The sequence below is a fragment of the Marmota monax genome, unplaced genomic scaffold (assembly GCF_021218885.2).
Source record: "Marmota monax isolate L192 unplaced genomic scaffold, Marmota_monax_Labrador192_F-V1.1 WCK01_AAM20220418_F8-fsc00155, whole genome shotgun sequence".
Lineage (NCBI taxonomy): Eukaryota > Metazoa > Chordata > Mammalia > Rodentia > Sciuridae > Marmota > Marmota monax.
Window position 1 is genome coordinate 3,180,027 of NW_026694554.1, and position 23,272 is coordinate 3,203,298.

Here is a 23,272-nt window from a genome sequence, read left to right on the forward strand (position 1 = left end):
CATTTCTGTGACTGAGCACCTCAGCACCCAGCCGGGGAGTGTAACTCAGTCACCCGTAAGGTTGGCCTCCCACAAGGAACCTTCAAACTCTTCTCCTCCAGGCCTGCATCTTACTCTATCATACATTCTTTCAGTGTCCAGCACTGGTTGCCACCTACTCAGCACTCAGTAAATGTTTACTCAGTTAATTCATTCAACTGATATTTATTGAGGACTGGGAGTGTACCTCAGTAGTACAGCACTTGCCTAGAATGCACGAGGCAGTGGGTTCCATCCCTAACACTACAAAAAAGCATCAACTAATATTTATTGAGCATCTACTACATTGCCAGGAACTCTACTAGGCTCTGGGATGCATGGGTGACCCCCCAAATCCCTGTCCTTACTGAACTTTGAGCTTTCATTACACTGAGAATACAAGCTATTAAATAAAATGATGAAAAAATATATAAGGATTTATGAGGAATCTAAACTAAGGAAGGGGACAGGAAGTATGGAGTGGTGATGAAATTTAGATACAATGGTCAGCAAAGTCCCTGAGAAAATGATATTTTCTCTCTTTTTTTTCCATAGCTTTTTTGAGGTAAAATTGAAGTACAATAAAATGTACATATTTGAAATATAAAATTTGATCAGTTTTGACATGTATGTAACCAATACAATCAATATAAAAAGGGCATTTTCTTAAAGAACATCAAGACCTGAAGGAATTGAGGGAGGAGCTCATGCAAATACCCAAGGGAAGCCAGGTATGGTGATTCACACCTCTAATCCCAGCTACTGAGGAAGCTGAGGCAGGAGGATCACTAGTTTGAAGCCAGCCTCAGCAATTTAGCGAGGCCTTAAGCACTTAGCAAGATGCTATTTCAATATTAAAACGGGATGGGGATATAGCTGAGTGGTAAAGTGCCCTAAGGTGGGAATATCCCTGGCAGGGAGGAGACCAGTGTGGAGTAAACTCAGGGAAATCACAGTATGCATTAAGGTCAGAATGAATGAACAAGTGGAGACCAAGAAGGTTCTCCAGCCTGGAAGCCTCCTTGGAGGAAAGGCAAGGGTATTCCTTGAGTGCATTTCTCCTGCTCAGTTGAGAATTAGGGCTGAGCTGGCAGGAACAAGCTGAGACTGAGAACGGACTTGTAGACTTTACAGAGTGCATCCTTCCTCCAAAGAGATGCTACAATGGAGGGTGTAATGTGCTTTGGCCATCTTCTCCCTCTTGTCCTTCTGAGAGAAAAACCTTCAATTTGAGTCTTTATACCATAAATTTCTTTCAAAGTCCCACTTTTCCAAATCCCCTCCTCACTCTGGCCCTACTACTAGAGACAAAAAGAATAGTCTTCCCTTGAAATCTATAGGGTATAGGTTCCAGGACTCTCCTTGGATACCAAAATACACAAATGCTCCAGTCCCTTATATAAAATGGTGTAGCATTTGTATATAACCTATGTACATCTTCCCATATGCTTTAAATAATCTCTAATTATTTAAAATACCAAATATTGTTTAGGGAATAATGACAAGAAAAGTCTGTACTTGTTCAGGACCGACATGTTTTCTTTTCAATAATGGGGACTGAACCCAGGGGTGTTCTACCACTGAGCTACTTGCCCAGCCCTTTTTATATTTTTGAGACAGGGTCTTGCCAAGATTCCCAGGCTGGCCTTGAACTTACCATCCTCTTGTCTCAGCCTTGTGAGTAGCTGACATTATAAGGTGTGCCATTATATTCCATTTTCCCCCTGAATATATGTTTGATTGAAGCCACAAATGTGGGACCTGTAGATACAAAGGGCCAACTGTAACTGGCACTGCTATCCTTTCAGTATCCCTATGTCCAAGGACCTGGGCCTGAACTGTCCCCAAAGAGTCCAAAGTCAAACTATCCATTTTCTAATAAAAGATGACTTAGGAGGGGCTGGGGTTGTGGCTCAGTGGTAGAGCACTTGCCTAGCATGCCTAAGGCACTGGGTTTGATTCTCAGCAACACATACAAATAAATAAATAAAATAAAAGTACTGTGTCCATCTACCACTAAAAAAAATATTTTTAAAAAAGATGACTTGGGGGGCTGGGGTTGTGGCTCAGTGGTAGAGAGCTTGCCTAGCATGTGTGAGGCACTGGGTTTGATCCTCAGCACCGCATATTAATAAAAATAAAATAAAGGTCCATCAACAACTAAAACAATATTTAAAAAAGATGACTTAGGAATTTTTTTGAATATTTTAGATACAACTTCTTTGCCATTTTTCTGTATTATATTACATATATTTTTACCTATGCTGTGGTTTGCTTTTTCACCCTCTTCATAGGGTCCTTTGATGAACAGAAGATCTTAATTTTAATACAGTTAGATGTATCCATCTTTTCTTTTATGGTTACTGCTTTTAAAAATATATTTATTTATTTGTTTTTAGTTATAGGTGGATACAATACCTTTATTTTTTTTTAATGTGGTACTGAGGATCGAACCCAATGCCTCATGAATGCTAGGCGAGAGCTCTACCTCTGAGCCACAATCCCAGCCCTGCTTTTGTGCTTTGATTAAAAGGTCTTCAGTTTCCCAAAGATAATGAAAATATTTTGTTATTTTCTAGAAGCTTTACCATTTTACCTTCCACATTTAAGTCTATGATATACCTGCAATTTACTTTTGTGGATGATGTGAAGTAGGAGGTCAAGTTTTCCTTTTGCCATATGAACAGATACTTTCTCTAGCAAAATTTATTAGAAAAAATCTTTTCCCTACTGAACAGCACTGGTGCCTCTGTTGTATATTTGGTGACTGTATATGTGTAGGCCTGTTTCTGGACTCTATTCTGTTTCACTGGTCTATTTGTCTATCACTGGGCTAATACCACACTGTTATAATTACTTTCAATATATGATAAGAAAATATCTAGTAGAAGAAGTCCTCTCATCTTGTTCTTTTAGCGTCTTGGCTATTCTTAGCCTTTTCCATTTCTGTATAAATTTAAATTAGTTTGGGAAGTCCCCTATGCCTCTGCCACCCAGTAACCCCTCTGCACACACAACTGTTGGAATTTTGACTGAGATCTCATTGGATCTATACAGCAGTTTGTAGAGAACTGACACTTTATTTTTTTTTTTCTTTTTGGCACCAGGGATTGAACTCAGGGGCACTCAACCACTGAACCACATCCCCAGCCCGGTATTGTATTTTATTTAGAGACAGGGTCTCACTGAGTTGCTTAGCACCTCACCATTGCTGAGGCTGGCCTTGAACTGTGATCCTCCTGCCTCAGCCACTGGGATTATAGGCATGTGCCACCGTACTAGGCAAGAACTAACACTTTAAAGCTATTGTGTCTTCTAATCCATGAACACAGTATATCACTTAATTTACTTTGGTTTTAAGTTTTCTCTTGGGGCTGGGGATATACCTCAGTTGATAGAGTGGTTGTCTTGCATGCACAAGGGCATGGGTTCAATCCCCAGCACCACACACACACACGAAGTCTGGGGGCTGGGGATGTGGCTCAAGCGGTAGCGCGCTCACCTGGCATGTGTGCGGCCCCGGTTCGATCCTCAGCACCACAAAAGATGTTGTGTCCGCCGAAAACTAAAAAATAAATATTAAAAAATTCTCTAAAAAAAAAAAAAAGTTTTCTCTATAATGCTTTATAATTTACTATGTAAAGGTACCATGCATTTTCCCTATATTTATCTCTAGATATGTTTTATGCTATTATAATGATTTATATTATTATTATTATTGGTTTTTATTTATTTTTACAGTTCTGGGGACGAAACCCAGGGCCTCATGCATGCTAGACAAGCCTTCAACCACTGAGCTACACCCCAGCCCAATATATTTCTAAATTTTAAGTTTCCAATTGATGGGTGCTTATATACAGAAACAGAACTGATTTTCTATACCGACCACATGTCTAGCAACCTTTCCATGTTCATTTGTCAATTTATATATTTATTCTTCAATTATTTTAGATATTCTATATACATAATCATGTTTTTTTTTGTTTTTGTTTTTGTTTTTTTTTGGTACTGGGTTTCAACACAGGGCCTTGCACATGCTAAGCAAGCATTCTATCTCTGAGCTACATTCTAGGTGCCCCCCCACCCGACTTCCAGCCTTTTTTGAGACAGGGTCTCATTAAGTTACTGAAATTGGCCTCAAACTTGTGATCCTTCTGCCTTAGCCTCCCAGTAACTGGGATCACAGGCAAGCACTACCATACCCACACACCACACTCATATTTTCTACAAACAATGATAGCATTGTTTCTTCCTTTCCAAGCTTTAAACTTTTTGTTTCTTTTTCTTCTCTTATTGTACTGGCTAGGACTCCCAATATGATGGTAATAAAGGGAATCTTTACCTCATTTCCAATATAAGGAGGTAAGCTTTTTTTTTTTTTTTTTTTTTTTGGTACTAGGGATTGAATCAAGGGGTGCTCTATCACTGAGCTACATCCCTGGTCCTTTTTGTTTGAGACTGGATCTTGCTAACTTGCTTAGAGTCTGCCTAAATTTCTGAGGCTGGCCTCAAACTTGCAATTCTCCTGCCTCAGCCTCAGTCTGACACTTTACAGCTTTTGATTACAGGCTGACACCACCTCACCTAGCTATTCTATTTTCATATACAGGAGAAAGTTATCTTTTTCTATTCTCTGAAACAGTTTAATAACTATTTGTTCATTGACATTCTTCTGGAACTCAATGCCACACACTCACTGCCCAGAGACCACTGATTTTATCATCTTAATGCCTGTCTGTTTGGATCTCTACCACTTTCCTCCAACCTCTCTCCCTGCCTTCCCTCTCCCTCTTTCCTTCTGTATGTATATACAAAAATAAGTGTGTGTGTGTGTGTATGTGTGTGTGTGTATATATATATATATATATATATTACTGTACATACTGTCCTACAAGATGCTTTTTTCAGTCAACAATCCCTACCATTTTAATAAATTTTCTTTTCATCTAATACCCCATATTTACATTTTCCCAATTGACTCTAAAATGACCTTGACAGTTTGTTTGCCCAAACCATAATCCAATCCAGAACAAGGCAACTGGTTGTTTTGAAAAGGAAAAAAAATTCTAATAATTGTATCTGTCTTAAAATGGAAATGGCTGCTTTGGGAAAGTCTAAGTTTACCATCACTGGAAATTTTCAAGCAAAGACTGGAATGATATGTATCTGGGAAGCTGAACAGGAAATTCCTGCATGCAGGCAAAGGTTAGAGTGCATGACTTTTATAGTCTTTTCCAAATGTGTTACTGAGTTTCTTTCTCTCTTTCTCTTTCTTCCTCTTTCCCTCCCTTCCTTTTTTGCAGGGCTGGGGATAGAACGTGGGGCTTCACACATGCTATGCAAGTGCTCTACACTGAGGACACTCCCAGCCCCAACTGACTTTCTATAAATCCTATTATTGTACCACTCTGTACCAGATTCCATCCCCTCCTCCATACTCATCACTCTAGTAATCCTCTCTCCTGCATTATTTTTACTTGTCTTGGCTTTTTCCTTATCAGTATTCAAAAATGCTGTTTTTTTTCTCCATCTTGAAAATATCTACTGTAAATCTCACTTCTCCCTCCACATACCACCCCATTTCTCTCCTTCCCTCTCACAGTGAAACTCCAAAAAAAGGGGTGGGGGAATTGTCTTTATTCACTGCTTCAAATTCTTCTTTGCCTACTCTCTCTTGAACACACTCCTGTCAATCTTTTGCTCTTGCCTCTCTATTCAAACTGCTCTTGTTGAGGTCACCAACCATGTCATTGCTAAATGCAAAGAACATTTCTATATTCTCATCTTTCTTATTTGTGGCATTTGGCAGATGATCATTTCCTCTTCCTTTAAACATGGCTGGTCATTTGCCTATTTGCTCTCAGACCCATTCCCTTCTTCCTCTGCTCTGCTAAGTATAGTAGATGATAACATTTCCCAGGCTCCTTTCTTTCTCAACTCTGGCCTTTGTGTGTGTGTGGGGGGGGTGGGTGGGGGGGGTACTGGGATCAAACCCAGGAGAGTTCCTCCCCTGAACTACTTCCCTAGTCCTTCTTTTCTTCTTTTTTTCCCCTTTTGTTTATTTCTTTTTATGTGATGCTGAGGATGAAACCAGTGCCTCACATGTGCTAGGTAAGTGCTTTACCACTGGGCCACAATCCCAGCCCTCCCTAATCCTTCTTTTAAATTTTGAGTCAGGAATAAATTATGGAAACTGGTCCTCAATTTGTGATCCTCTGCCTCATATTGCTGAATTGTTGGGATTACAGGCATGCAACACTGTGCCTGGCTTGACTTTGATTTGATAGGTTTGGCCAATGGACATCATTGACAGATTAGAGAGCAGGAGGGAAATCACGAGTATTTCCTTTCCTTTCCCTGTTTGAAGCATCATGCTTTGAGTATCGTCTCCAGAAGAGACTGTATCTCCTCTTCGGCTCCCATTGGATTGGTGCTCCCTCCATGGACCAAGCTCCTGTTGGGCCTGCCTTCCTGATTCTTCTGGGTAGTCCCAGATTCTGAACTTGAGTAATGCTACCTTCTACTTTTTTCCCTCCTGCCCTAGAAGTGAACCTTTCTGCTGTTGCCATATCTCTGGGTTAATTCACCACCTGCCTCCTTAGCTTCTCAGCTCTTCCATCACCCGAATACTTAGTTCCTCATGTTAAAATTTGGAATGTAGGGTGGGGAGGTAACTCAGTGGTAGAGACCCTGTGCTTAATCCCTAGCACTGCAAAAAATAAAATTCAGTGTAGTTTCTGATTTATTAATTACACCTTACTGATATAAAACACTTGCTTCTCCCCCCACCCCCGGTTTTATTACCAGGCCCCTCTTCAATGCCCATCCCTGAATTACCCATCATTCTCCATCACATCACAGTGTGTGTGTATAACTTTTTTTGTACTTAGGGATTGAACCTGGGGTGCTTTACCACTAAGTTACATACCCAGCCCTTGTTTCTTAAATTTTTGACACAGAGTCTTGCTAAGTTGCCCAGGCTGGCCTTGAACTTGAGATACTCCTGCCTCAGGTTCCTGAGTTTTTGAGATTAAGGTGTGCACTACTACCACATCTGGCCAGGACATCACACTATTTTTTTTAATATTTACTTTTTTAGTTGTAATCGGGCACAACACCTTTATTTTATTTATTTTTATGTGGTGCTGAGGATCGAACACACGGCCTTGCACATGCTAGGCAAGCACTCTACCACTGAGCCCTAACCCCAGCCTGATATCACACTATTTTATCTAATATTTTTTCTAGTTCATTTATTTGTTGATCACCCCTGCCCTCAAAATATGAGCTGCTTTGTTCTCTACCATCTCCCCAGTTCCTAGTGTAATAACTGACCCACAACAGATACTTAATATCTTAGCTGAATGACTAAAATGTAGTGGATTGGCCTTGAGCAAGAAAGAGGGTATCTTTTCCCCTAAGACTGCAAGGACAAAAGGATAGGTACAACCAAGTATGCCCCTATGTTCTTGGTGTTTGGGGGAGGGACGGCATCTTCTGAGAGAGAAGGCTTGCAGAAAAGGTTTGAGGAAATAGGTAAACAGGAGAGTTGCTGACCTAAAATATAATGGGCTGACTAACAGTGATGAGAACCCATCTGGGAACTGGAAACATCAATTCATGGAGTCAAACATCTACTCATTTACAAGACCTGGCCACTTAACTATCTGGGTTAAAAACCAAAAAAAAATCAATGAAAACACACTACAGGACTGATTCTAAATTGAGAGGCTACAGGATGAATGTTATAGCCATAGTATTAAAAAGACGTAAGATTTACAATAGCACCAGAAAAAATGAAATACCCAGTATAAATTTGAACAGTATGTGCAGGATCTGAACATGAAAAACTACAAATCACTTATGAAAGAAATCAAAGACCTAAATAAAACGTAGAGATACATCATGTTCATAGATCAGGAGATTCAATATTATTAAAATGTCAATTCTCCCCAATGTACTCTTTAGACTTCACAAAATCAATCAGAAAGAACACAATATACCAACATGCTGATTCTAAAATTTATATGGAAAGGCAAAAAATTAGAGTAGCCAAAAATAATTCCAAAAAAAAGAACAAAGTGGGAAGAATCATGCTACCTGATATCAAAATTTTAACTACAGGGCTAGGGTCATGGCTCAGTGGTAGAGCACTTGCCTACCATGTGTGAGGCAAAGGGTTTGATTCTCAGTACCACATATAAATAAAATAAAATAAATGTCCATCAACAACTAAAAAATATTTTTAAAAAATTTTAACTGTAAATCTACCATAATCAAATCAAGACATTGTGTATAATAACCAAGTGCAGTAGCCCATGCCTGTTATCCCAGCTACTCAGGAGGCTAATGTAGGAGGATCTCTTGAGCCTAGGAGTCCTAGAACAGCTTGGGCAACATAGCAATTCACTATCTCAAAAAAAAAAATGTAAAGGGGATTCAGGGTATATATCAGCAGGAGGGTGCATGTTTAGGATGTGTGAGGCCCTGTGTTTGATCACAGAACAAAAAAAAGTTATCAGTAAAAGGATAAAAAGTCTAAAAACAAATTTATTTTTGATAAAAGTCTAAAAGCAAGTGAGTAGAGAAAGTCAAGTCTTTTCAACCAATGGTTTGGGAACAACTGAACATCTGTATGCAAAAAAAAAAAAAAAATGGACACACAAGTCACTCATTTTATAAAAACTAACTCAAAATACATTATAACCTAAATGTAAAATGTAAAACTTCAAGAAGAAAATCTGTATGACTTGGGTCATGAAAGGCACTACACTATTAAGAGAATGAAAAGCCAAGCTATAGACTGGGTGATATTGCAAATCACATATCTGATAAAAGACTGATATCCAGACTACATAAAGAGTTCTTAAAACTCAACAATAGAAATGGATAGAAAATCTGAACAAAGAAGATATACAGATGGCAAGTTAGCATGTAAAATATGCTCATAATAAAAATATTAAATAACCCATTTAAAATGGGTAAAGGACTTGAATAGACATTTCCCTGAAAATGATATATACAAACAGGCAATAAGCATATGAAAACATGATCAAGCTGAGTGTGGTAGCACACACCTGCAATCCCAGTGAGTTGGCAGGCTGAGGAAGGAGGACTGCAAATTTAAAGTCAGCCTGCGCAACTTGTCGAAATTCTGTCACAACATAAAAAATACAATCAATCAACAAATATATGAAAAAATGTTCATCATCTCTAGCAATCAGAGAAATGCAAATCAAAACTACTCTAAGATATCATCTAACTCAAGTCAGAATGGCAGCTGTTATGAAGATAAACAACAATAAGTGTTGGCGAGGATGTGGGGGAAAAGGTACACTCATACATTGCTAGTGGGACTGCAAATTGGTGCAGCCAATATGGAAAGCAGTATGGAGATTCCTTGGAAATCTGGGAATGGAACCACCATTTGACCCAGCTATCCCTCTACTCAGTCTATACTCTAAGGACTTAAAAATAGCATAATACAGGGACACAGCCACAGCAATGTTTATAGCAGCACAATTCACAATAGTTAAACTGTGGAACTAACCTAGATGCCCTTCAGTAGATGAATGGATAAAAAATAATGTGGCATATATACACAATGGAATATTACTCAGCAATAAAAGAGAATAAAAGCATGGCATTTGCAGGTAAATGGATGGCATTGGAGAAGATAATGCTAAATGAAGTTAGCCAATCCCCAAAAAACAAATGCCAAATGTTTTCTCTGATATAAGGAGGCTGACTCATAGTGGGGTAGGGAGGGGGGGCATGGGAGGAATAGACAAACTCTAGATAGGACAGAGGGGTTGGAGGGGAAGGGAGGGGGCAGGGGTTAGCAAGGATGGTGAAATGTGATGGTCATCATTATCCAAAGTACATGTATGAAGACACGAATTGATGTGAACATACTTTATATACAACCAGAGATATGAAAAATTGTGCTCTATATGTGTAATAAGAATTGTAATGCATTCTGCTTTCATTTATTTTTTAAAAATCAATTAAAAAAAGAAAGAAATGGTAGGGGATATAACTCTGTGGTAAAGTGTCTCTGGATTCAATCCCCAGTACCAAAACAACAACAACAACAACAACAAAAACCCACACAGAACTAGAAAAAAAAAAAAAAAACAGTCCTTAAATTCCTTTGGAAGAATAAGAATCCCAGAATAGCTAAGGCAATCCTGAACAAGAAGAGTGATGCCGGAGGCATCACAATACTGGACCTCAAATTATACTACAGAACTATAGTATCAAAGCAGCATGGTATTAGATCAAAACAAGCATGAAGATAGAATAGAATAGAAGACACAGAGACAAACACACACACTTACAGCTATCTAATACTCAACAATGTAACAAAAACATATGTTGGAGGAAAGATAGCATTTTTAACCAATGATGCTGGGAATCTGGATGTCTATATGTAGAAGAATGATCCCATATGGTCCCATCTCTCACCCTGAACAAAAGTCAAATCCAAGCGCATCAAAGGCCTAGAAATTATATCAGAAACTTTGGAACTGCTAGAAAAAAAACATAGGGTCAACACTCCAACATATTGGCATAGGCACCAACTTCTTTAACAAGACCCCTAAAGCTCAAGAAATCAAATGGAGAATCGATAAGTGGGATGACATCAAACTAAAAAAGGTCTGTATAACATACATAGGAAACAATTAAGGGCATGCATACAGAGAGCCTACAGAATGGGAGAAAATCTTTGCCACCTGCTCCTCAGAGATGGGATTGATATCCAGAATATATAAAGAACTCAAAAAACTTATTGCCAGGAAAAAAAAAACAAGAAATAAATGGGCAAAAGAACTAAACAGACACTTTTCAAAAGAAATACAAATGGCCAATAAATATGGGAAAAACTGTTCAACGCCCCTAGTAATCAAGGAAACGCAAATTAAAACTACACTGAGATTTCAGCTCACTCCACTTAGAATGACAATCAAGAATACAAACAACAATACTTGCTTGGTGAGAATGTAGGGGGAAAAGTACATTCATTCATTATTGGTGGGACTACAAATTAGTATAAACACTTTGGAAAGCAGTATTGAGATTCCTCAAAAGATGAAGAACAGAACCATCATATGACCCAGGTATCCCACTCCTTCGTATACACCCAAAAGTACACTATAGCGATAACAGGCACATCAAAGTCTATAGCAACATAATTCACAATAGCCAAGTTATGGAACCAGCTGAGGTGCCTGTCAATAGATAAATTAATTTAAAAAATGTGGGAGATATATACAATGGAGTTTTCTTCGGCCACAAAGAATGAAATAATAGCCAGGTGCAGTGGCACACACCTGTAATACCAGCAGCTCAAGAGGCTGAGGTAGGAGGATCTCAAGTTCAAAGCCAGCCTCAGCAACTTAGTGAGGCCCTAAGCAACTCAGTGAGACCCTGTCTCTAAATAAAATACAAAATAGGGCTGGAGATTTGGCTCAGTGGTTGAGTGTTCCCGAGTTCCATACCCAGTACCCCAAAAAAGAATGAAATAATAACATTTGCCAGTAAATGGATGGAACTAGAGAATATGATGCTAAGTGAAATAAGCCACACCCAGAAAGTCAAGGGTCAAAAGTTTTCTTTCATATGTGGAAGCTAGAACAAAGGGGAAAAAAGATAGGGGCAAATCCCATGAAAATAGAGGGGAGATCAGTGGAGTAGAGAATGAAGTGGAGTAGAGAATGAGGGGGGACAGCAACAGGAAAAAAATGTGGAATGAAACTGACAAAATTATACTATGTACATATATGAATATATCACAGTGTATCCCATCTTTGTGTGTGTATGTCTCTCTCTCTCTCTCTCTCTCTCTCTCTCTCTCTCTCTCTCTCTCTCTCTCTGTGTGTGTGTGTGTGTGTGTGTATAGCACCAATTCAAAAACAAATCAAAACAAAACACAAGTAGTGACACATACCTGTAATACTAGTGACATGGAAGGCTGAGACAAGAGGATCATTAAGTTCTCAGCAACTTAGACCCTAAGAAACTTAATAAGAGCTTGTCTCAAAATAAAAAAAAAAGGGCTGGGGCTGTAGCTCAGTGGTAAAGGGCTCCTGGGTTCAATCCCCAGTACCCAAAACAAACAAACAAACAAAAGGGAAACAAGGAGAGGAAGGAAAGAAGGGAAAGAGGAAGAACTGAGGACTGAAATGGAGCAAATTATATTCCATGCCTGTATAATTAGTCAAAATGAACTCCACTATTATGTATAACTATATGTACTACAAAACATTTAAGCCTAAATAAATAAAATAGGGAGAAAAAAAAGGAAGGAGATCTTGCCGCAAGATATAATATGGATGAACACTGAAGACATTATGCTAAGTGAAATAAGGCAGAAATAAAAAGACAAATACTGTATTATTTCAATTATAAGAGTTATCTAAAGTAGTCAAATTCACAGAAACAGAAAATATAATGGTAGTTACTAGGGACTGGGGGAAAAGAAAAAGTAGGAATTGTTTAATGGGTAGAGTTTCAGATTTACCAGATGGAAAAGTTCAAAAGATCCAAATCACAAAATGTGAATGTACTCAACACTACTAAACTGTATAATTAAAATGGTAAGGTGTTAAGCTTGTGTTATGTGTTTTTTTACCATAATAAAAAAAACAGTATGTTCATCATCATTTGTCATTAGGGAAATTCAAATTAAAATCATTAGATACAGCTGGGACGGGTGGTGCAGGCCTATAATCCCAGTGACTCAGGAAGCTGAGGCAGGAGGATTGCAAGTTAGAGGCTAGCCTCAGCAACTTAGCAAGACCCTGTCTAAAAATAAAAAATAAAAAAGGGCTGGGGATGTAGCTCAGTGGTAAAGCACCTCTGGGTTCAATCCCCAGTACCAAAAAAAAAAAAAAAAAAAAAAAAAAAATTAAGAGCAGAGAAACTGTTCTAAAGACCTTAAAATGGTTGAGACAATCTAGCCTTTTATTTCATTTTATTTTTTTGAAACGGGGTCTCAGCATATTGCCAAAGCTGGCCTTTAACTCCAAGACTCAAGCAATCTTCATGAGTATGGGGACTATAGGCTTGTGCCATTGTCCTTAGCAAGGCAACCCAGGTTTTAAAAAGCTTTTCAATTTCTCTTAAACAATAAAGTTATGTTACAAAAATGTCACCAATTACTACAATGGGAATATTTCACACACATTTTAATATTTTTCTCACAATGGATATTTTGCAAAAAGAAAAAAAAAAGGAACAAGACCCTCCAAAATTTCAATATGGCTCTTTATCTCTTTGTACTAACATTAAAACACTGTATGTGCTATAATATGAGTTAACAGATTAGAGGAACTATGTTATTTTTTAACAATTATTTCAATATAAAAGAATAAAACATAATGAAGAGCATATGTGGCTTGGTGTTAATGACATAACATTTCACAATCATATAGAAGAAACAAAATGCATAACTTGAACCAGATGTTGAAATGGTTTAGAACTAGTATCTAAAGACAAATATTTCAGAAAATATGTAGAAATGTAACTACAGATTTATTATAAGGAGTTCTCTATGCAAGAATTTTTATAATGCACTTTATTTGGTTTCTCAAAATGAAACTGCATTCTGATCTTAATAATATATATTTTAAAAATTCCACAGGAGAAGCAGTTTTCCTGTTCTAGTTTTAAAATCAAACTTTTGTCTTTACCACATACTGACTAGGGGATCTTAGGAAACTTAAACTCTCTGAATGTCAGAATACTCATTTTTAGAATGGGAATAGTAACATCTAAACTTTAAGAATTATCGTGTTGTTTAGGTAATACCTGTAAAGTACTTTCCCTGGCACCTGACACATAGTAAATACTCAATAAAGAGTGGTGAGTATTTTTGCTATTACTACTACTACTATTTTTCATTATTTACTACTAACAATCACCCTTCAAATCTAAAAACAAAACAGCTTCAGAAGAAGTGAATGATTGTGATCAGAGAACAAAATATTGGATTTCAGAGGTTGTGTAGATGATATCCAGGCTGTAATCATGGGAGCTTATGACTAAAGTGAAGTAAAGGTAGAGGTCATTGTCTGGAGTTGAGGTTAGAAATTGTGAGGAGGTCATCCACGTGATTGTTACTTCTTTCTCAGAATAAGGACAGGAAATGAGGTGAAGAGAAAGACTCAGTTGCAAAAAGCCTCATGGAATGTAGAATAACCTGGAAGATGGTAACACAGCCCTATTTTGGGCCTTCTCAGGACTCCATCCCTCTTTTGTATATCTGTTGCTAGATTATATCTACTCTGATTCCAACCTACTTTTCTGTGCAATAAAGAAATCAGAGGCCGGGCACGGTGGCACACTCCTGTAATCCCAGCAGCTCAGGAGGCTGAGGCAGGAGGATCATGAGTTCAAAGCCAGCCTCAGCAATTTAGCAAGGCACTAAGCAACTCAGTGAGACCCTGTCTCTAATAAAATACAATATAGGGATAGGGATATGGCTCAGTGGTTGAATGCCCCCGAGTTCAATCCTCAGTACCCTCCCCCAAAAGAAAGAAAAACAAAAAAAATCAGAAAAGACACAAAGAAAACTGTTCTACCATTTCCCAGCAGCACCTCACAAACAAATCTTGGATGCTTGCTAATAACTGTGATCCATTATAGATAATATGAGGAGGTTAACATGCTTTCTGACCCTACACTGTGTAATACAGGGAATAGATAAAAATATTAATACAAATATACAGATATTGATATCACTGAAGCAGCATGACATAAAATATTTATATACACAACATTCCTCTGCAAATAACAAATGTAAAATAAACAATACCTAGCAGAAAATTTTATTTATTTCATGTACCCACACAGAGAAGCAGTACACCCAGCTGTTTCACTAGATAGCAGCTCCCTTGGGTTACTTAATAAGATCCTTTTATAATTCAAATCTGAGCTAACCAACTCTCTCACTACACAATCTGGCTTTTCACTTTGGGGTGTGTGTGCATGTACACACGTATGTGGTGCTGGGGATGGAACCCAGACCTCACACATGCCTCACATGCACTCTATGACTGAGCAATATACCCAGCCCTGTAGCTTCTCCTTCTTTAAGTATAAAGTCTGATATGGTATGGCTCACCTATAACTCTTAATATTTGAAGTAAAGAGAACTTTATGCAGATTTTGACTTTCAATGGAACTCTGCTGACAGGACAAAGATTGCCAATTCTAAGAGCCATTATAAGACCAGAGACAGAGTCACTTAAAAAGGATATGACTTGCTGTAATTTTACATATAATTCATGCTACTTTTCTCTATGACACACCATAATATTTTTCCAAAAATCTTTCAATATTCTATTAACTGAAAAAGGAATAAAAAGTCATTTTAGAAACTAGACACACTCAGCACTAATCTATTCATAAAGTTTTTATGTAGCTGAAGAATTTTATATCAAATGGACAAAAAATAGTTCATAAAACCTACGTAAAGACTTAGAAAAATTCATCTCCTAGAAATCAGGTCAAATGGACTCAAAGACCTCACTGAATGCAAGAGAATCAATCGGAAGCAAAATAAAGACTCCTCCTAGGGAATAAACAGAAACCAGTCCATGTAATCAAGAAGTTATTTTTCTTCTTGATCTAAATGCTTGCCTCCAGTCTGGGCTCAGAGAAAAGTCTTGGTCATTTGAACTGGTTGTCAATCAAGGTCCCCTTCATTTTAGCTTTCTTGGCTTCCAGTTCAGCCTGGAAAGGAAAAAAAAATGTATGCCTTGATATATCATTCAAAAGTCTTATTTTTCCTTCCTTATTTGAAGAAAACACTTGGAAACACTCTCCCTTAGTGATATTGGCCAAACTATACTGTCATTTTGTGTGCATGTATGAATATGTAACAACAAATCCCATCATTATGTGCAACTATAATACACCAATAAAAAAGATGGAAAGAAAAAAAAATACAAAGATAGGAAAAAAATGAAACCCTCTACCTTAGTACACATATAGTGTACAAACCAGAAGTGATTCTAAAATCTTTATGTGTCTGTACAACTTCTTTCCAACCCTTCTGATGTTACAGCACAATCAAAAAATGGTACTTGTAGGCAAAATACAGGCAGAGATACAAGGCTGTGGCTTAAGACAATGAATGCAGGGATTCCAGGAACCCAGCACCTCCCAAGGGCTGAGGGAATCAATGTCATGGCATATTCTATCCTTATCCTATTCTTGGCAGAATAGGGAAGAACACCATTCCAAAACAGTGCTACTAAATTTTGGAGTCCATGAACTATTTGTTAATCAGTCATGCAACATACATGCAAAAATCAAGAGTAAACATTAAGAAACTTTTATAGCAATTTGATAGAGTAATAATAAAATGAAATAATTTAATAATACAAATTGAGGTCAATTCAATATTTATATTTTATAAATTACAAAATTGGCAATTAAAAAGAAAACATTGTTTTTTTCATCTTATAAAGTTTGAGACTACTCTAGACCACTATTGCAAGGTAAAACAGCAACCAAAAATATACCAGTCAGGAGCTGGTGTTGTGGCTCAGTGATAGAGCGCTTGCCTAGCATGTTCGATTTTCAGCACCACATATAAATAAAGGCCCATCAATGTCTAATATATATATATATATATATATATATATATATATATATATATATATATAGCAGTCATTAGAAGAAAATGGTATATGTCTTTTGATAAGGCATCAATGAAGCACTGTCAGAGTTTAATAAAATATTAAAAGCAATTATAAAAAAAGAGAAATGTAGGCACCATCAAATATAGATATGCATGCTCAAACCCTGGAATAACACAGGAAACTACCAGTGCTTTAAGAAGTAATAACCGGGGCTGGGGATGTGGCTCAAGCAGTAGCGCGCTGGCCTGGCATGTGTGCAGCCCAGGGTTTGATCCTCAGCACCACATACAAACAAAGATGTTGTGTCCGCCGAAAAACTAAAAAATAAATATTAAAATTCTCTCTCTTTAAAAAAAAAAGAAGTAATAACCACCCCAATGCAGGTACTGCCAATAACACTATCATGCATCATTACATCCTGGGAGAGTATCCAGAAACTCTCACCTTTAAATGCCTTACCTTGGACCATAAATAGCAGATTAAAATATCATCCTAGTTAGATAACAGGTATTATAATTTAGGGCCTGGACCCTGCAGCCTCTACTACAGAGAAGGTTATACCAACAACCACAAGCTAGGGTTAGCAAGTCAGCAGCCAACTATACTGGTCACCCCCAAGAGATTTCCTAAAGTATTTCCCTGCCTGCTGGACAGTTGTTCAGAGATGAAATCCAAACAAAGAAGCCAGAGCCTTCCTATCCCATGGCACTCACCAGCTCTTGCAGTCGCCTCTTGCTCATGCCTTTGCGCTCCAGCTGTTTTTCAATCACTTTGGCATTCTGTGCATATGAGTCAGCAACTTCCCTCTGAAGGAAAAAAGAAGCATCCTTAAACTAGCTCTCTCACTGAGGAATTATAATAAAGACCATAGCAACAATTTACAGTGTTCAAGTCATGAAATCATTACTAAAATGACAGGCCTCTGTTTCCTTTTCAATAATCCAGAGAAATTCAGGCTTCAACCAAAATCATTTTAAAAATAACAGCTCACATCTCTCCATAAACTTCATTCTACTGAAGTAACAGAAAGGTAATTGTGGCTGCTACTGCTGCAGCTGCTGAGAACAGACTGCCAAACCATCAGAGCTGGACTGGAAAGGCTCTAAAATAATTTAGTCCAGTAGTCTTCAAATTTAAGAGGAATGAAAGAGTTCAAACTCTCTTGTGCACATCTTACAGCTATCCCTGAGGTCCTGGGAAACAGGCTTTAACCCAGTGTCACATAGTTTCTTACTAGCAGAGCAGGGTCTGAAAGCAATGTCTCTAATTGTTCTCTGGTACATCATGCTCTAGCTCTGGAGTTCCCTTTCTTAACCCACCCCAAATTCAAATTCCCTTGAGAGGTGAAGCACTTACAGCCTCAATCTCCTCTTCCTCTTCATCAATGGTAGACACAGTGACAGAGCTGAACTTGCCCATGTCTTTAGTCCGTTTGGTCATCATCACCTGAAACAGCAGGAAGAGGAGTTAGTCTAGTTCACCCCAAGAGGATCCATAAGTCACATGCGAGTGTGAGTGTACACACACCTGTGTACAGGGTGGGGGGCACTGCCTCTTTGGGACAGGCTGCCTATCTAAAGGTGTCAATGTTTTTATTTACATTTATATTTTTATAACATTTGGCACCAAGGGTTTTTAAAATGTTTTCTAAAATTTAGCCTAATTAATTTACTGTTTAATTATTCACACTGGAAAAATAATTTTTAAGGAAATAAATGAGAATAAAAACTACACATTTTCTAAGATTACTCATGGGGCAACTGTAGGAAAAAAAGAATAGGTGTTACAATTCTGTAATATCTGCTTAAACACAAAATGACATTCTCTTAAAAATGAATACATCTAGGGGCTGGAGTTGTAGCTTAGTGGTACAGTGCTTGCCTAGCACTGGGTTCAATCCCCAGCACCACATAAAAATAAATGAACAAAAGTATTGTGTCCATCTACAACTAAAAATTTAAAAAATGAAGACATCCATAAAGGGCACTTTCTTGTGTACTAAACCCTTATTTTAAAGTATGGGGGCTGGGGGTGTAACTCAGTAGTATAGCATTTGCCTAGCATGTATTAATCCCTGAGTTCAATCCCTAGCACCACAATAAAAGACATTTGGGAGGAAATCTGTAGCTGTATTAAGCAGTCTGTCTCCTTCAATGATAATTACCTTCTTTGGAGGCTCTTGTTTCTGAGTATATATATTTGTTTTCCCAAAACCCTGACCAAATTTCACTACTGCTCCATCCACAATGAAGGTCACAGGGGCATTCTTCGGCTGGGACTGGTAGAACAGTGGTAGTCCACACCTGCAAAAGGCAGAATGAACCTCTAGAAGAACTCTGATTCCAAATTCCCTCAGAGATTTGCAAAACATATGTAGACCCTGGGAATATTTTTGTGTCATAAAATAAGGATTAGCTTTTCTCAATGACTGATTCCCAAATGGTGCTTGTTAAAATTGCTGTTAAGGGGCTGGGGTTGTGGCTCAGCGGTAGAGTGCTCGCCTCGCACATACAAGGCCCTGGGTTTGATCCTCAGCACCATATACAAATAAATAAATTAAATAAAGGTATTGTGTCCAACTACAACTAAAAAAATAAATATTAAGAAAATTGCTGGGCTGGGGCTGTAGCTCAGAGGCAGAGTGCTCGCCTGGCATGCGTGAGGCACTGGGTTCGATCCTCAGCACCACATAAAATAAAATAAAGTTATTGTGTCTACCTATAATTAAAAAATAAATATTCAAAATAAATTGCTGTTAAGATTCCTAGGTCACTCCCAAAAGATCCTGATCCAGCAAATGTAGGGAGTGAGGACTGTGAATCTGCAAGTTTATTGAGCATTTCAAGTGATGTATAATATTCAACAAGTCTGATAAACCCTAGCTCATGTTATTGATTGCTTTGCAGTCAAAACTGCCACTATTCTTCCCAGTCACCTGGGTAACTGGTTTGAGCATTTTGTCTAGATTTTTTTCTGTTCTGTTTTGTTTTTGTAGTGTTGGGAGGAGTGTAAAGGTTCCACTGTAGTGGTTGGCAACCAGTCCTGGTAGTAATCACCACTTTCTTTGGCTGACCATTATTACACTTATTGAGCTAAACAAAGTAGACCTACAAGAAATGATAAAACCAATTTCATCAATCCAATATGGCTGGGAGTGAAAATGCATTCTTATCCATTTTCCTCAGCTTTAATCTCCTAGTTTGAGTCTTCTGAGAGACAAACTATAACCGTAGTTTCATCAAGATTGAATTTTTTAGTTTAATAGTCACTATTAATAGCCTAAAACTGGAAATACACATAATATTCTTTAAGATTCTTGAGTCTATGATCCTATAATAGACTTTACAAATAGGTCTGGATTAAGTTACACTAGTTTCGTTTACCATATGGCCCAGTCAATTCCACTCCAAGAGAAAATACATGTTCACACTATAATTTATACTAGAATATTCACAGCAACTTTACTTATAATAGCCCAAACTGGAAACAACTAAAACACCGTTCATCTCAAATGGGTGAATGGGCAAACAAACTTGGATACATTGAATTCTGCTTATTAATAAACAGGAATAAATGATTAATGACATAATAACTTTTTAAAATATTTATTTTTTAGTTGTAGTTGGACACAATACCTTTATTTTATTTATTTAGTTTTATGTGGTGCTGAAGATTGAACCCAGGGTCTCACACGTGCTAGGTGTGTTGAGAGCCACAGCCGAAGGGGCCCCAGCAAACTTCCAGGAGCCAATCAGTTGGCAGCTAGAAGTTTGCTGGGGCCGCTGTGAGCCAATCATCAGCTGGCAGCTGGAAGTTTGCTGGGGCCCCTTCGGCTGTGGCTCTCAACAAGGTGAGGGCTCTACGGCTGAGCCACAATCCCAGCCCCATGACATAATAACTTGAAGGACTAAAATAAGAGGTGCAAAAGATAAATACTATACATATATAACACATATTGTAGAATTTAAATTTTAGGAAAAGCAAAACCACTGTTAACAGAAAGCAGTGCCTAATGGGAGGGTGGGGGTTGGACTGCAAAGGCATATGAAATGCTGGAAATGTTTGATATCATGATGATGGTGGTATTACATGACTATATTCTTTTGTCAAAGCCCATCAAACTGAACACTTAAAATGGGCACGTTTCATTACATATGGATTACATCTCAACTTTTATAAAATTGCACTATGTTAAAAACTCATTTTTGTGGCCAGCTAGTCAGGGATGTAACTCTGACTAGTCTCTTTAGGAAATATATTAGTATTTGGTTTGAAGGCAGTTGAGATTATAAAAACAGAGACACAACAGAGTATTGTATCCAAATAGTTATTTTCGTAATCTATTATGCCTCTACTTGCCTATTTCTGGAGAAACCCACATGGTTAACACTTACTTTGCACACTTCTTCCTGTATTGTCGTTCAATGCCTTCAGGCCTGTACAGAAAATGGAAGTAAAAAGTAAGAAGGCAGGAGTAAATCCCATAACCTATTAACCATACCATCTAATTTCTTCACATACTAAAAAGGCCTTTCAAAAGTTTTCATTTCAGGACTGGGGTTGTGGCTCAGTGGTAGAGCACTCGCCTAGCATGCACGAGGCACTGGGTTCGATCTTCAGCACCCCGTAAATGTAAAATAAAGATACTGTGTACACCTAAAAAACCAAAAAAATAGATATTTTAATTTTTTTTTCATTTCATAGATCAATTGGTTAAATGTGTTAATTTTAAAGTTCCAACATTCCTTCCTTCCGTCCTTCCTTCCACAAGCATTTATTGAGCCCCTAAAATGGTTACCCAGACAGAAGAGGAAGAGGTGCCATATAACTGTCATAGTAATGATTATAGTCATACTAACAATGATAGCAGCAACCACTTAAATAGTTAGCCCTCCACATGCAAGGGTTCCTCATGTGTGGATTCCACCAACTGTGGATCAAAAATATTCAGAAAAAAAATTGTGTCAGTACTGAACATGTACATTTTTTGTTATTATGCCCTAAACAATACAGTATAACAATTATTTACATAGCATTCAGGTTGTACAGGTATTATAAGTAACATAAAGATGTTAAAGTATGTGAGAGAATAAGTTATATGCAAATGCTATGCAATTTGATATTAGGGATTTGAGTATCTGCAGATTTTGGTATCTACAGGAGGTCCTGGAACAAATTCCACGTGGATACAGAAGGAAAATGGTATAGCTTTTACCATATGCTATGAGCCATTCTAAAATATTAAAATTATTTTAAGGATTACATGAGTTAATAAATATACATTTATTAACTCATGTAATCCTTACAATAACACTGTGAGGTAGGATATATTATTATTCCCATTTTACAGATGAGGGAACTTAAGCATGAATTATAAGATTTGCACAAAATTGTAGTGCTAGGAAGTAGAGGAGGTTGAATTCAAGCCCAGGCAGTCAAACTCAAGAGTCCACATGATACTGCCTTAGAAAACCAACACATTGATTAAAAGACTCAATTCTACCCACCCAGTTGCTTAACAGAAACTTGGAACTCATCCTTGATTCTTCTCCTTCCCTCATTTCTCACACTTACTTCATGAACAAATCTGATGGATTTAATCTCAAAAAAAATTTCTTGAACATGTCTACTTTTTTACACCTTCCTGCCACCATTATCAATTCCCTCTACTACTGTAACAACTTCCTGACTGATCTCCTCACTCAACCCCTCTTGCTTGTTTCAAAATTTTAATAGTCAACATAGGCATAAGATATACATACAAGAATAAAATGAAAAATAAATATCCATCCTACCTGTCCCCTACACACCAAGTTCCCTTCTCCATAGGCAAAATCCTTCTGATTTTTTTGTGTTCATCCCAGAGATAGTCAACGCATGTACAAGCAAAGAAGACTGACAGGTACACAGTAGGCAAGCACTCTAGGCTTTTTTTCTGTGCTGGGGATTGAACCCTGCACATGCTGGGTAGGCACTTTACCACTGAACTATATCCCCATCCCTGGTACATAAGGAAACACCTTTTTTTCCTTTTTTATACGAATGTACCATATTTTACACTATTCTTCACCTTTTAAAAAAAATCATTCAAAATGTTTCTTAAATGGGTGAAAAATGAGATCTTCAAATTTGCATTTATTTTTTAAGACAGAAGTTATACATGTTTTCATAAATTTAACACACACACACACATATATACACACACACATATATATGCATGTGTGTGTGTGTGTATGTATGTGTATATATATATATAAACATATACACATATATATGATTCTTCCATATAAATAGATAAAGAGCTGCTTCATTCTTTTTAAAATTTTTTTGATACTGGGGATTCAACCCAAGGGCACTCAACCAATGTGCCACATCCCCAGCCCTCTTTTAAATTTTTATTTAGAGACAGGGTCTCACTGAGTTGCTTAGGGCTTAAGTTGCTGGGGCTGTCTTTGAACTTGTGATCCTCCTGACTCAGCCTCCTGAGCCACTGGGATTACAGGCCTGTACTACTGCCTCCAGCTTGCTTTATTCTTTACAAGGGCTACATTGTATTTCTTTATGTGGTAAACCCAAATGTCTTTTCTCTGTTGCATAAATTC

At 37.7% G+C, this 23,272-nt stretch overlaps 1 protein-coding gene across 3 annotated transcripts in view; it reads right to left on the reverse strand.

Annotated features, from left to right (window-relative positions):
* Positions 1-1,675: 1,675 nt before the first annotated feature.
* Steep1 (STING1 ER exit protein 1) overlaps positions 1,676-23,272 on the reverse strand; it is a 35,906-nt gene continuing 14,309 nt past the window's right edge. Inside the window, exons 3-9 of one of the 3 annotated variants that reach the window (XR_009224602.1) lie at positions 21,065-21,106; positions 18,835-18,973; positions 18,027-18,116; positions 17,384-17,476; positions 15,664-15,756; positions 3,521-3,583; positions 1,676-1,779 (exon numbers count right to left, since the gene is read on the reverse strand). Coding sequence is in view for 2 of the 3 variants with exons in the window: in XM_058571678.1 (XP_058427661.1) it covers positions 15,694-15,756; positions 17,384-17,476; positions 18,027-18,116; positions 18,835-18,973; positions 21,065-21,106 (427 nt within the window). In the remaining variant the exon portion in view is untranslated. Of the gene's footprint in view, positions 1,780-3,387; positions 3,584-13,191; positions 15,757-17,383; positions 17,477-18,026; positions 18,117-18,834; positions 18,974-21,064; positions 21,107-23,272 lie in introns of those variants that run through there. The other 2 variants (XM_058571678.1, XM_046420904.2) reach the window with 2 other exon arrangements.